The sequence below is a fragment of the Monopterus albus genome, unplaced genomic scaffold, assembly GCF_001952655.1.
Source record: "Monopterus albus unplaced genomic scaffold, M_albus_1.0 scaffold9.1, whole genome shotgun sequence".
In the NCBI taxonomy this organism is placed as follows: Eukaryota; Metazoa; Chordata; class Actinopteri; order Synbranchiformes; family Synbranchidae; genus Monopterus; species Monopterus albus.
Window position 1 is genome coordinate 1405199 of NW_018127889.1, and position 11969 is coordinate 1417167.

The window sequence follows — 11969 nt, forward strand, 5'->3', positions numbered from 1 at the left end:
TTCCTGCATTTTGTGATTTAATTGAAATGTCCTGCATTTCATTCTACAGACAGAAGTTGAGAAGAGGGAACAGGAGCTGAATGTTCTGCAAGAAAGAGTGACAGAGCTGAAGGAGCGAGCCAAACTGCAGGAAACCCCATTACAAATGCAGGTTAATATAAAGAAATACAGGAGCAATTTGTTCAACCTACGTACTATATCAAAAGAATATTTTATTCCATTAGCCCTTTAAGCCAGGGGAAATGTTCCGGTAAGGATCCGATGTAATGCAATGATGATTTAGGTTGAACACTGAATATGGAGGCAGGTGTTTGATTTCCTCTTGTTGAACCAGGTACTGGTCTCAGACCTGAGGAAGAAAATGGCTCATGGGCAGGAGGTGTACAACAAGGCCAAACACACTTTGACCTACTTCAGTTTCCAGAAGCAGAGACTAGAGGACCTCATGTCGCAGATGACTGAGCGGCTGGAGTCAGTTGCGGGTTCTTTATCTGACCTCACTGACCTCGGCACTGTCAAGGTATAATACTGTTATTCCATTGTGGTAATTCAGGAATTATATGCACTATATTATATAGAGAAATATATTACTTACACCAAAAGTACTATACATCGATAATTAACATTTGGCCATGCCTTAAACATTTTAATTACTGCCCTCATAACCATTGCTAGGCAAGGCAAGTTTATTTGTATAGGACCTTTTAAACAAAGACACAATTCAAAGTGTTTTAAAGAAGGCAAAGCAATTTATTTCAACACATTCTAAAATACAGTAGGAATAATCAGTCAAAATGGAATACATTTCACTAAAAAGATTAAAATAGAACAATTATTAATGGGTCATCACAGGACACTACCCTACTTAACTAATTCCTAAATTTTATTTTGAGTGCTGACTCAGAATATAATACTCTTTAAATACGCACAAAGATACAGAATACTGACACTCCTGCTCTACATGGGTAGATCCAGGGGGGAGGCCAGGGGTAGCACTGGCCACCACCAGAATCTTATTGGCCATCCTTGCTTGTTAGTATTATTGCATATGCAGCAGTGATGTCCCTAGCCAGGTGTTAATAAGTGGTGTTAATAAGGAGTGCAGCCACAGGCAGCCAAAAAAAGCACTGTGTGTCTTGTTTTTACACAAACATGGCCCCAGTCCAGCCATCCCACCCCCAATTTTCTAGATCTGCCCCTACTGCTGTAGGGCTCTTCTGCAGGATAGATAGAATACGTGATGTCAGTGTTGCTACCCTTTATATCACATTGTGGCCTGAATGATGACTTTATATAAAGTACATGAGGTCTTCACTTTTTATGTCTCACTGCTCTTCATTTACAGGACCTGCAGAGTGTTGTGCAGCAACAGAGGGCAGATATGGACTCTGCTAGAGATGCCCTGAATGTCCTGTGCAGGTCATATCCCTCTCAAGAGCTGTCGTACCTGTCCTCTGATCTCACTTCCATTGCCAAGCGAACTGAGGCTGTTGCTCAGCGTTGTGCCAAGACTAGGGGCAGCCTGCAGGATGGGCTACAGCTTCACTTCCACGGTATGTAATATGACTGGTCAGTGTTTTGGGGGATTTTCTTTGTAGAGCTAGATTTCTTAGCATTAGTGGCTGACTTGGCATGAACTACTCCTTCTGCAGTTCATATTCAATAAAATACACTTAGTCAACAGTGTTTGCACATCATACAAAGAACAGTAAAGTCTCAGTACAACACTGACATTGTATTGAACAATAAAATTACATCAAATTATACATATACAAAAACATTTCGTTTCTGGCAGCCCTAGTGAGCAGTAGTCAAGTTGAGACAATACTATATAGCTTTTATTACCTGCAAAGTACTAGAGTCCTTTGCATACATGGGGAGCCCCTTCTTATAATAGACACCTCTCTGTAAATTTTTTTAACAATTTTGTTAATTTGACTTGCCCAGGACAAGTGTGAATCAAGCGTGACCTACAAAAATTTAGTGTCACTGATTCAATATACAGTATACAGGTGCCCTTGACTGAGAGGCATATTTGTTTCTCTCTTTCCTGTACTGTATGTAACAGTGACAGCACTCAGGTAGCCACTATAACTTATTCCCTGAGTAGGACAAATAAGAATTTTAATATCACTTAAAATCTCATAATCGCCTGTTGAAACAGTGCACAGCCACATGGTGCAATGCCATTTGTTCATATTAGTTGTGCAACAGATTTAGTGTGTAGATTTAGTGCTGATTATCCTACATTTTTCCCTAGAGCACACTCAAGCCGCCCACCATAACACACACTCCACTGACACACACTGTCTGGTACACTGATGCACTCTCATTGCTCAAACACACACCTGTGCCTCAGAGAGTAATGTTGCTCTCGTCACATCTGCTATCGAGGGAGTCATTTTGGATTTGTTGCCAAGGCAACCTGGCGCTGCACAGCGTGGACACGCCAACACTTCCCATCTGCCTCAACACATCGCCTTCTCTCTGTCTCTTCCTTTTGCTTTTTTTTTTTTTTTTTTTTAAACTGAGCTCAATTTGTTTTTATGCCTTTCTTTTCTCTTCATTTTACCATGCATCCATTTTCCTCAACTTGTCATCACATTGTAGCTTTTCCATTTTAATGATTCCTTCTTGTCCTCCATGCAGAGCTCGTTCAAGACTTCCACTCCTGGCTAGCAGATCTAAAGTTGGAGCTGAAAGAATGTTCAAGTCAATCAGGAGATGCTGCCATCCTTGGAGCCAGATTGCAAAGATTGAAGGTACTGGTACATCATTTTGTTTACTCTTACCGACGAGGCTGTTACTGGGGCAGTATGATAAATGCAGCAATTAAGGATCAGATGGTTAAGATCAGGTGGTCAAAAATGAGGCATTGATATGTCAGGTCATATTAACCTCATGTTCCGCTTCCTATATCCACAGGTGTCGGGTGAGCAGACATCAGATGGTGAGGAGCGTCTCTCTCAGGTTTGTGAGGAGGCAGAGAGGCTCCAGCTCTATTTGCCCAAAGCTGGAGCTGCACAGGTTCAAGAGCATGTCTCCTCCTGTCAGAGAGAGTGGAGGAACTACCTGGACAGCTGCTCTCAGATCCAAAGAGAGTTGGAGGAGAGTATTGACCTTCTGAAAAAGTAAGTTGTCACTCTTGTCATGTGTTGTGTTTATGCAAAGCAGTTTAGATTAAATAGAAATCCTGCCTCACCTTTTCTTTTCTCTGCCTTACCCTTTCCTCCCCAGTTTTGATGGCTCTGTGGGGGCTATAAGAGACTGGCTGAAGCATATGGACCTCAGCCTCAAGAGTGAGCCTGTCCCTGAGAAAGAGAGCCAGCAGGGAGCCCCCATAGAAGAGCTGGAGAGGATAAAAAACCTCCATAAGGAACTGTTAGCAAGAAAGTGTGTATATAATATTAGGGTGTGTGTTATAGACGCCATGGTATGGGCTGTTAAATATTCTGAACAATAACATATCACTCTCCATTTAAGGGACTCTATTGAGCGTTTGTGCCAGGAAGCCCAGTCTCTGTCTGAAGTGGGCCGGGGGTCAGGAGGAGAGGTCAGAGTGACAGGTCAGCTTCAGATGGAGCACCAGACCCTACTGAAGGCAGCCAGGGATCGGCTGCGAGGCTGCCAGGAGAGTCAGGTCTTTGGAGAGACCCTCCAGGGTGTTTGGGCCTGGCTGGAGGACATCCAGGAGAGGCTGGGTACAGCAGACAGCACGATGGGGACTAAGGAGCAGTTGGAGCAGAGGCTGGAGACTGTGCAGGTCAGAGGGGGAGGGGGTTTGTCTAGTTATTAGAATATAAAACATCTGTAACTCTAATGAAATGTTATGCCGATGAAATGTATGCATTTTATGCCATTAAAGCTTTTTAAGACAAACTTCTACCACAGTCTAATTGTTCCAGTGAACACAAGAGTGATAACATTACTTTAAAGTTTTTTATCCAAAATTATGGCGTCTAAATCCAGTTCACTGCATTCCCCGCTCTGTTTGCACAGGACATCCTGCTTTTGAAAGGAGAGGGGGAAGTGAAGCTGAATATGGCAATGGGTAAGGGTGAGTTGGCCCTGCGCAGCTATGGATCTGCTGGACAGGAAGTGCTCCGCTCTCAGCTTCAGGAAGTGGAGGATGCATGGGCCACACTGCTTGTGACTGCTATGAGCTGCCACAGGTAGAACGCTCACCTTGAAAATATAATTTGATATCTTAGTCCCCATATGTGCAATTAAAGTCATTTATAATTCTAAACAAATTGCTCTGTGTACCTTTGTCATCATTTTATTGTAGAATTGTATCCACAGATCTGACAAATTGCACTGAACTGTAATCACATTTTGATTTAGCCATTGTTGACTTCTGCCTTTTTAATCTGTCATTAAAACATTTCCCCCTTGGACATTTTAGAAACCTGTGCCAAAATCCTTTCTCAAGGGGAATGGGTTATTTTTACTTATTTCATTATAGATTGGTGTCTCAATGTCATTAATTACCATTTGGTTAAATACATAATGAGATGTATTTGTCTTATTTTGTAAGTCTGATTGATGTATTTGATTTAGTGAGTGCTCTCAAGTGTATGTGTGCATGACGGCACGCTCATGCATCTGTGTGCGTGTGTGTGTTTAATTGAGCAATTATGTTACCTCCTAGAAAAAAATTGATCTCATTAGGGACTAAATGTTGGATGGCAAACAGTGGGTGACACATGGGGTGTGTTTGTATTTTAAGGGGAAAGGGATAACAGGAGGTGAGGGGTAGCCGGTGAAATGGTGGTGCGTGTGTGTGTGTAACTGCAGATATTGGAGTTATTTGCACATGCAGGGGTAACAGATGGCAAGAAAAAATGACGGGTGTGTATCTGTGTCCGTGTGTGTTTGAACTTTCTGATAAATGGGATAAAGGTACTAAGCCAGTGTTATAGATCATTTATATTCCTTAGCAGTATCCCATAATATGCTGTAGGTACACAGCATGTTTGATCATTATATGAACAGATTTTATGTACCAAGATTATGTGAGTTTAAAGTAACAAGATTACATATACTGTGCATTTTTATAAATATAACAATAAGTGTGTTTGGTCAGATCTTTACTGTTTATTCCAAATTTATACAGTATTTCCTATGGGTGGCGGTCACAGAGTAATATAGAGATCTACTGTCTTTCCTTCAGTCGACTGGAATGGACCGTGTCACAGTGGGGAGGATACCTGGAGAGTGCTGCCCAGCTGCGGTGCTGGATGGAGGCTGTGGAGCAGGAGGTGTGTGCACCTCTCACCCCTCAGCCTAGTCCCAGAGAGAAGGCCGCCCAGTTAGAGAGACTCAGAGCACTGCTGGCTGACCTGGAAGACCACCAGGTGGCGTTGTCAAGCCTGGAAGAAAAAGCCAGGGAACTTTTCAAAAAGACTGGTGATGCCAGCTTTAACCATGGTGCTCGCACCCAACTGCAGGCACAGTTTGATGACCTCACAGCTTTGGTGGAGGTATAGATAGTAAAGAACCCTGAATATCATTTGCTTGCTGAAAAGTTTGTGAACATTATCAGTTACCAGAGAATGAACATGTACATTTTTTTGTATTAATTCTATAGGAGAGAGTACGTCTGGCTCAGCATGTGGTGTTGGAACACCAGCAATACCTGGAGGCTGTTAGAGAGCTCACTGATTGGCTGATGACTGCAGGGGAAGAGCTACAGCATTGGTCTGATACATCAGGAGACTCTGTGTCCATCAAAAAGAAACTGTCAGAAGTGAGGGTAAGGAAGAGTGTCACCTACAAATGTAAAACCCCACTTTTTTGATCCCCCTAACATACAGTGGCTTCAGAATTGACACCTGTTCACATTTTGTGCATTTTGTGTTGTAGATTTCATTTTAAATTGATAACATTCTCATTTTCCCCTCCAATCTACACCCAGTAACCCATAATGACAAAAGAAAAACTACTACTACTACTTTTGGCTGTTCCCGTTAGGCGTCGCCACAGTTTATCAACTGTTCGCATGTATACATTTGGCAAGCATTTTACGCCGGATGCCCCTCCTGACACGACCCAAAATTGTGTTCAGGTGCATTCTATTTGCTTTAATTATCTTTGAGATGTGTCTAGAACTTAATTGGGCTTCACCTGTGGCAATTTAATTGAAAGGCACACACCTGTGTAAACAAGGTCCCACAATTCACACTGCATGTCAAACACTAAACTATGAAATCCAAGGAATTCTGTGTCAACCTCCATGTTAAACTGATGAGGAGTGGATTAAGGCAAGGATATAAAACCATTTTTATTCACCTCTCAGCCTGACAATGACCTGAAGGATAAAGTGGAGTGGCATTAGGGAAAGCCTCTGACTGTCCTTGAGTAACCCAGTCAAAGCCCAGACTTAAACTCCATGGAAGTGCAGAGGTCTGAAGATGGCAGTTCACACAGTTCCCATCCCATCTGACAGAGCTTGAGCGAATCTTACCAAATCCAGGTGTGCAAAGCTTGTAGAGACTTGCCCAAGAAGACTTGAAGCTCTAAGTGCTAAACAAGCTTCTACAAAGTACTGAATGAAGGGTCTGAATACTTTTGTAAATAAGAAATTCAAGTTTTTGATCTGTAATAGATTTTCAAAGATTTCTAAACATGTTTTCACTCTGTCATTATGGGTTATTGGCAAAAATGGGAATCAATATAATTAAATCTATAAAAGTTTGCAAAAAACGAAGGGACCTGAATACTTTCTGGTATGTCCTGCATTTGATTTGATGTCAGCTGACATCTTCCCTGTGAACCCCATGGAGGCGTTTGTCTTTTATTTGTATGTTTTTGCCACTTTAATCAATCAAATTCCTTATTTGACATTTCTTGCAAAATGAGCCAGTGACTATTATATTAACAGGTCATTTTTGATGAGGTCTTACAGAAGACTATTATGGTTTAGAGTTGGCATTAGTGTGCACATTTCTGTGATTTTTAAATTTAGTTTATAAAATTTGATGTAGCTCTTGATGTTCATATAGTTTAGAGTGTTTATTTGCTGAGCCTTTTGTATAACTGTGTAGTGGTGATTGTAGTAGGTGCTCAGATATGTATTGGAATAGAATCACCTCTATTGCATGTACTACAGTGAGATTATTAGATATTACAATGTATATTTTCATGTCAAAATACTGCAGGTGCTACATTGATGTTCCTCTGATTTGACACCACTGTGTATGTTGTTATACTGTGTGTGTGTCTGTGTGAAACTGCTGTACTCCCACTTTAAAGGTTTTATATGTATTATCCGTTGCTAAGGTAACCGATTGCCAAATGATCTGAACCTATCTAATCTTAATGGGCTCCTGTTGTGAAAGAGGGTAAGTACTATATGTAAAGAATTGGAATCGGTTCTTGATTTGTTCCCATATCACAGCCAAATATCGCTTTCTCTCCTGACCAATATGTTGGGCTATTACTGTGGAAAAATAAGGTAAAGGAGAGCAGCGCTGAAATTAATTTGCCTCAGCCTTTCCCTGTAAAATAATTCTGCAGTTACAGAGCAGAGAAAATATGTGGGAAGATATTGATTTGCATTTATATTTCACACATGGGTCCTAATTATCACATTATAAATTTGGGTTTGTAGAGCCATGGTGTGAAGCTTTTCAGCAGAGAAGGAGATATAATTTGTTGAGTACACAAGGTCACATTGTTAATATCATCCTTCAATTCTCACACACTAAAATGATCAAGCATGACATTTTTATTCTCTTTAATGCTGCTGTGAACTCTATCACATCACACTCAAGTGTTTGCATTTCACACCCTCTGCCTTCCAAGTGCTACCTTTCTACACAGACTGAGAAATGGAGAAAGAGAATGAAATTAGAAATGGTGAGAGAGAGGTAGTAAATAAAAGTGCAGGACATCTGAACTACTGGTGCAAAGCCAGAATCAAAGACTCAAACATCAAGATAGAAAGTGACACAGCAAAAAGTCATATGAGAAAAACACTGTGCAGGCAGCTTTAAATAGAATTAACAACTATCAACAATCCAGTGGTTGCAGTTTCTGTAGCCACAGTTTCCTTAGCAACTTTGTCTCCTGTCTACCCTCCCTGTCTCTTCAGGAGCGTGTAGAGTGTTGGTTACTTGAGGGCCGGGAACACCTCAGCCGGGTACGTCGTACCGCAACTACCACGGCGGAGCACACAGCGGCTGGGGGCTGTGAGGCCATGGACCGGCAGCTGGGGGCACTGTCACAGGCTTTGGAGCAGTGGGAAGGGGCTGCTCTGAGGGCCAGGGATGGCCTGGAGGGGTCCCTGGCTGTTGCTACAGCTTCGGAAGAGGAGTATGACCGACTGACTGCCCAGCTGGAGGATGAGTTAAAAGAGCTGGATGGACGGCTGAGGGAATGGAGCCAGGCGCTGATTAAAGTTGAAGGGCGGAGCAACGGCAAGGAAGCAGTGGAGGGATGGCGGCTGGCTAAGGTACGGTTTAAATAAAACGCAGCATTATGTCTAAATTATTAATCCTTCATCTGCTCACAATAGTTTAATTTTAAAATAAATGATAAAAACTGTTGCGTTTAGTTCCAATTTGTGTTGAATTGTGATGTGTAAAAGCTTAAGGGGTCACTGTGTAGTACTGTGCTATGTTAATTTTAGAGAAGATGATTACCATTGTTTAATAGACAGACACACATGCACTCACACACATACATCCTCTGCATTCTGCTTCGCTTTCTCTGTCAGTAATTATCCATTCTATTTGTAAATCCTAAAAACAGATTAGTTTGTAAATTAGCTTTCCTGGGATGATGGAGTGACAGCTCCAATCCCATCAGTTTCCCTTGTTTTCTGCTCATTCTTGTCTTCCCTCCTGTCCCCTGTCACCTCTCCCCCTCCCCATATTGTTTTTTTTTTGTGTGCTATCTCACTCTTCCAAACATTCCCTTATTCTTTTCCATCCCCCTTTTGTTGTCTGGCTTCTTTGAATTAAAGTGTACAGTGAAAATCTTTCTCAGCTGTAAGGATGGTTTCTTAGATGCTCTTGCTCCTCACTTCCCCTGCTGCTCTGTCTCTAACCTCTACAGGATATGTACAGTGTATTTCTCTGTATTGTCAGTGCCAAGCCAACATCACCCTCATACTCCTCCCCATGCTTGTTTGGCCATACCCCTTTCCAGTTTTCCTCAATTTGAGGCTGTCAGAAATCAGAGGAGGAGTCTTTCCCCTCCTCCTCTTCTCTCTCTCTCCTCCTCCAGCCTTCTTCCTGTGTCCAACCTTGTTTTCATTACGCGCTCGTTTGTGTGTGTTTGAACCAATTCTGTATCTGCGAGGGCTGACAGCTGAATTCCACCGGGAGAGAGCGTGAGAGAGAGAGTGAGAAGGAGGGAAAAATCTGTGAGAGGGAATAAGTACGAGGAGGGAGAGAGACGGAGCAGAGAGGAGAGAAGAGAAAGTAGTAGAAGGATATGAGGAAGGAGAGAAGTGGAGGAGGGAGAAGAGAGCAACGAGTCCACGAAAACAGGGAAGGAGGGTTGTTTATTGGTCATATGTCAGAAAGAGAGTGAGGGAGAGAGAAAGAGAGAGAGCTTGTACATATTTCATGGGACAGGATTTCATGACTGTGTAAGTGCAGAATGTGAGGCATGCTGAGGAAAGCAGGAGAACGTTATCCACAGCTCCTTCCTGCCATACTCCGAAGAACAGAAATGCTATTGTACAAGCAGCACTGTGAGTATGTGTGTGTGTGTGTGAATGTGAGAAGAATGAAAAGGACCAAGTCAGGGTGTGAATAGGAATGCAATTGCACGTATTGAAGGGTGTCATGCAGATCCATTGGGTGCTTGTCTCTCTTTAACACACATACACGCACACTGAGCCAGCTGGTGTTCTGTGTTGTTTAGAATATACTGGAGGGCTTGCAGAGCGCTGAGCCGATGGCAGAGAAGTTGAAAGCCCAACTGAACGACCTAGTGAGATACTCCAGAGACCTGGGCTCACAATCAGACCGGGTCACTGCGCTTATCAAACAGCACAACAGGTAGGAAAAGTCTTTCTGCTTTAGAGAACAGTGAATGGTGGAGAACACTTCTGTGTGTTTTCATTGTAAGGCTCTGAAATGAAATTCAGTTTACATTATTTATATGATTTTTCATAGAATTTCCATTTTGTAGTACTGGACGTTGAATGTACAGTATCTTTAATCATCTTAAAGGTTTCAACAATAATCATTCAACAATTTGAAAAACATAAGATTGTAAAACTACTGTAAGCACTAACCCTGCCCACTAAGACTTGAGTTGTGTCTGGGAAGAACCTTGCTTTTCCACTGAATCCAAGAACCTCCACAGTTGTGGCGACCAGAACCAGTTGACACATTCACAGTGTGTGGGACTCTGTCATCTTTGTTTGGACTGGATAATTGAATTCTAGGGTGACGACTTAGTATAAGGTTAATAGGTTAAAGGTTAGGAGAGTAGTTGTAAGGCTCAAAGAAATGAATGTAAGTCAGTGCAAGGTTCCCATGAGAAATAAAAATGTGTTATTGTTTGCGTGTGAGTGTATGTGTGTGTCTGTGTCCCTGTGTGTGGTCATCTCACACATGGCCTGGGTGAGCCAGGCGATGGTGATGGCTTTTCCCTCACTGATACAGAGCATACCATCATTTATTTACTGGTTCAGTCAGTTGCTTTTGAGCTCACAAGATGCCTTTGTCCATTTAGTATTTATTTGTGAACACACCTTGAAATTTGCATATATACAAAACTTCATACACGCAGCCATACGTATTGAGCACATGCATACACAAATATGAACAGCTACAGCAGCACAGCTTAGCTAATTACTTTGCATGAATTAGTCATTTTGTGGGGCAGTGTGCTAAAGGACTGTGACTAACATTTATTGGCAGACAACCTGAGTAAGGTCAGCTTCTTGGAGATGTTTTGGCGGGTAATTGGCTTTGGCTGCTGATTGGCAAAAACAGCACCCTTCCTCATTCACTTGGCTTTTTAGTCTCTAATAGACTTGGCCTGTGTGCTCTTTGCACCTGCCCTGCATTAAGCACTGCAGAAAAAACAAAAGAGGAGGGAAAGGCAGTTGGTCTCTGCTCCTCTTCACAGCACATGCAAGATTTTGTCTGTCACAGCAGAAAAAAAGTCCTTCTCCCTCACCGACGCTATCCCTACTATTTTACCCTTTCATGCACTCATTGCATCATTAAACCTCATGGGAGTACTTGAGGTGTGCTATGGTATCAGGGGATGTGTGTTTTTAGCCTTGTTTTTTTCATACCCTTCTTTGCACACTAACTCTTGCATAAACAGCTGTGCACCTTGTTTCCCCGCTGTCATGCTTTGTGTCACTTCTTCTGCTCTCCCTTCCTTCATTTAACCTTCACCCAGTATATATGAAAACAAATAGTTTTTTTTTATCTTTCATATTCCTCATTTTCTTTGATTTTAACTTTAATTTTATGCACATTTGATTTTGCATACAATTAACTGTAAATGTTGTTTTTGAAATAAAAGGTTTCCTGTTTACCTGGAGTATGAAGAAAGCATGTGTTTAGTTTAGTGGCTGTGTTATGTGAAATCATGCAGCTTGCCTACATATTACAGACTCCAGAATGCAGGCAACATGGTGGGGTAGTGGTTAGTGCTGTTGCCTCATAGCAAGAAGGTTCTGTATTTGAGCCCTGGCCGACCTCGTGGCTTTCTGTGCAGAGTTTGCCTGTTCTCTTTGTGGGTTCTCTTTGGGAACTCCAGCTTCCTCCCACAGTCTAAATTACCCGTAGGAGTGAGTGTGGGTGTGTATGGTTGTCTGTTTCTAAGTGTCAACCCTGTGATAGACTGGCAACCTCTCCAGGGGATACCCCACCTCTCACCTAATGTCAGCTGACCCTCATCAGGACAAGTGGCAAAGATCATGGATGGGTGGGTGGATTATGCCAATGCTAGTACAAAGAGTAGTCTTCACTATACACTGTATTTTGTAA

The 11969-nt window shown here is 42.2% G+C and overlaps 1 protein-coding gene across 1 annotated transcript in view; it reads left to right on the top strand.

Annotated features, from left to right (window-relative positions):
• syne1a (spectrin repeat containing, nuclear envelope 1a) overlaps nt 1-11969 on the top strand; it is a 120823-nt gene that overhangs the window by 34369 nt on the left and 74485 nt on the right. The window contains 12 exon segments of the mRNA XM_020587870.1: nt 50-151; nt 335-520; nt 1346-1553; nt 2650-2762; nt 2926-3131; nt 3238-3393; nt 3484-3763; nt 4000-4172; nt 5174-5483; nt 5591-5755; nt 8096-8455; nt 9877-10013. Coding sequence (XP_020443526.1) covers nt 50-151; nt 335-520; nt 1346-1553; nt 2650-2762; nt 2926-3131; nt 3238-3393; nt 3484-3763; nt 4000-4172; nt 5174-5483; nt 5591-5755; nt 8096-8455; nt 9877-10013 — 2396 coding nt within the window.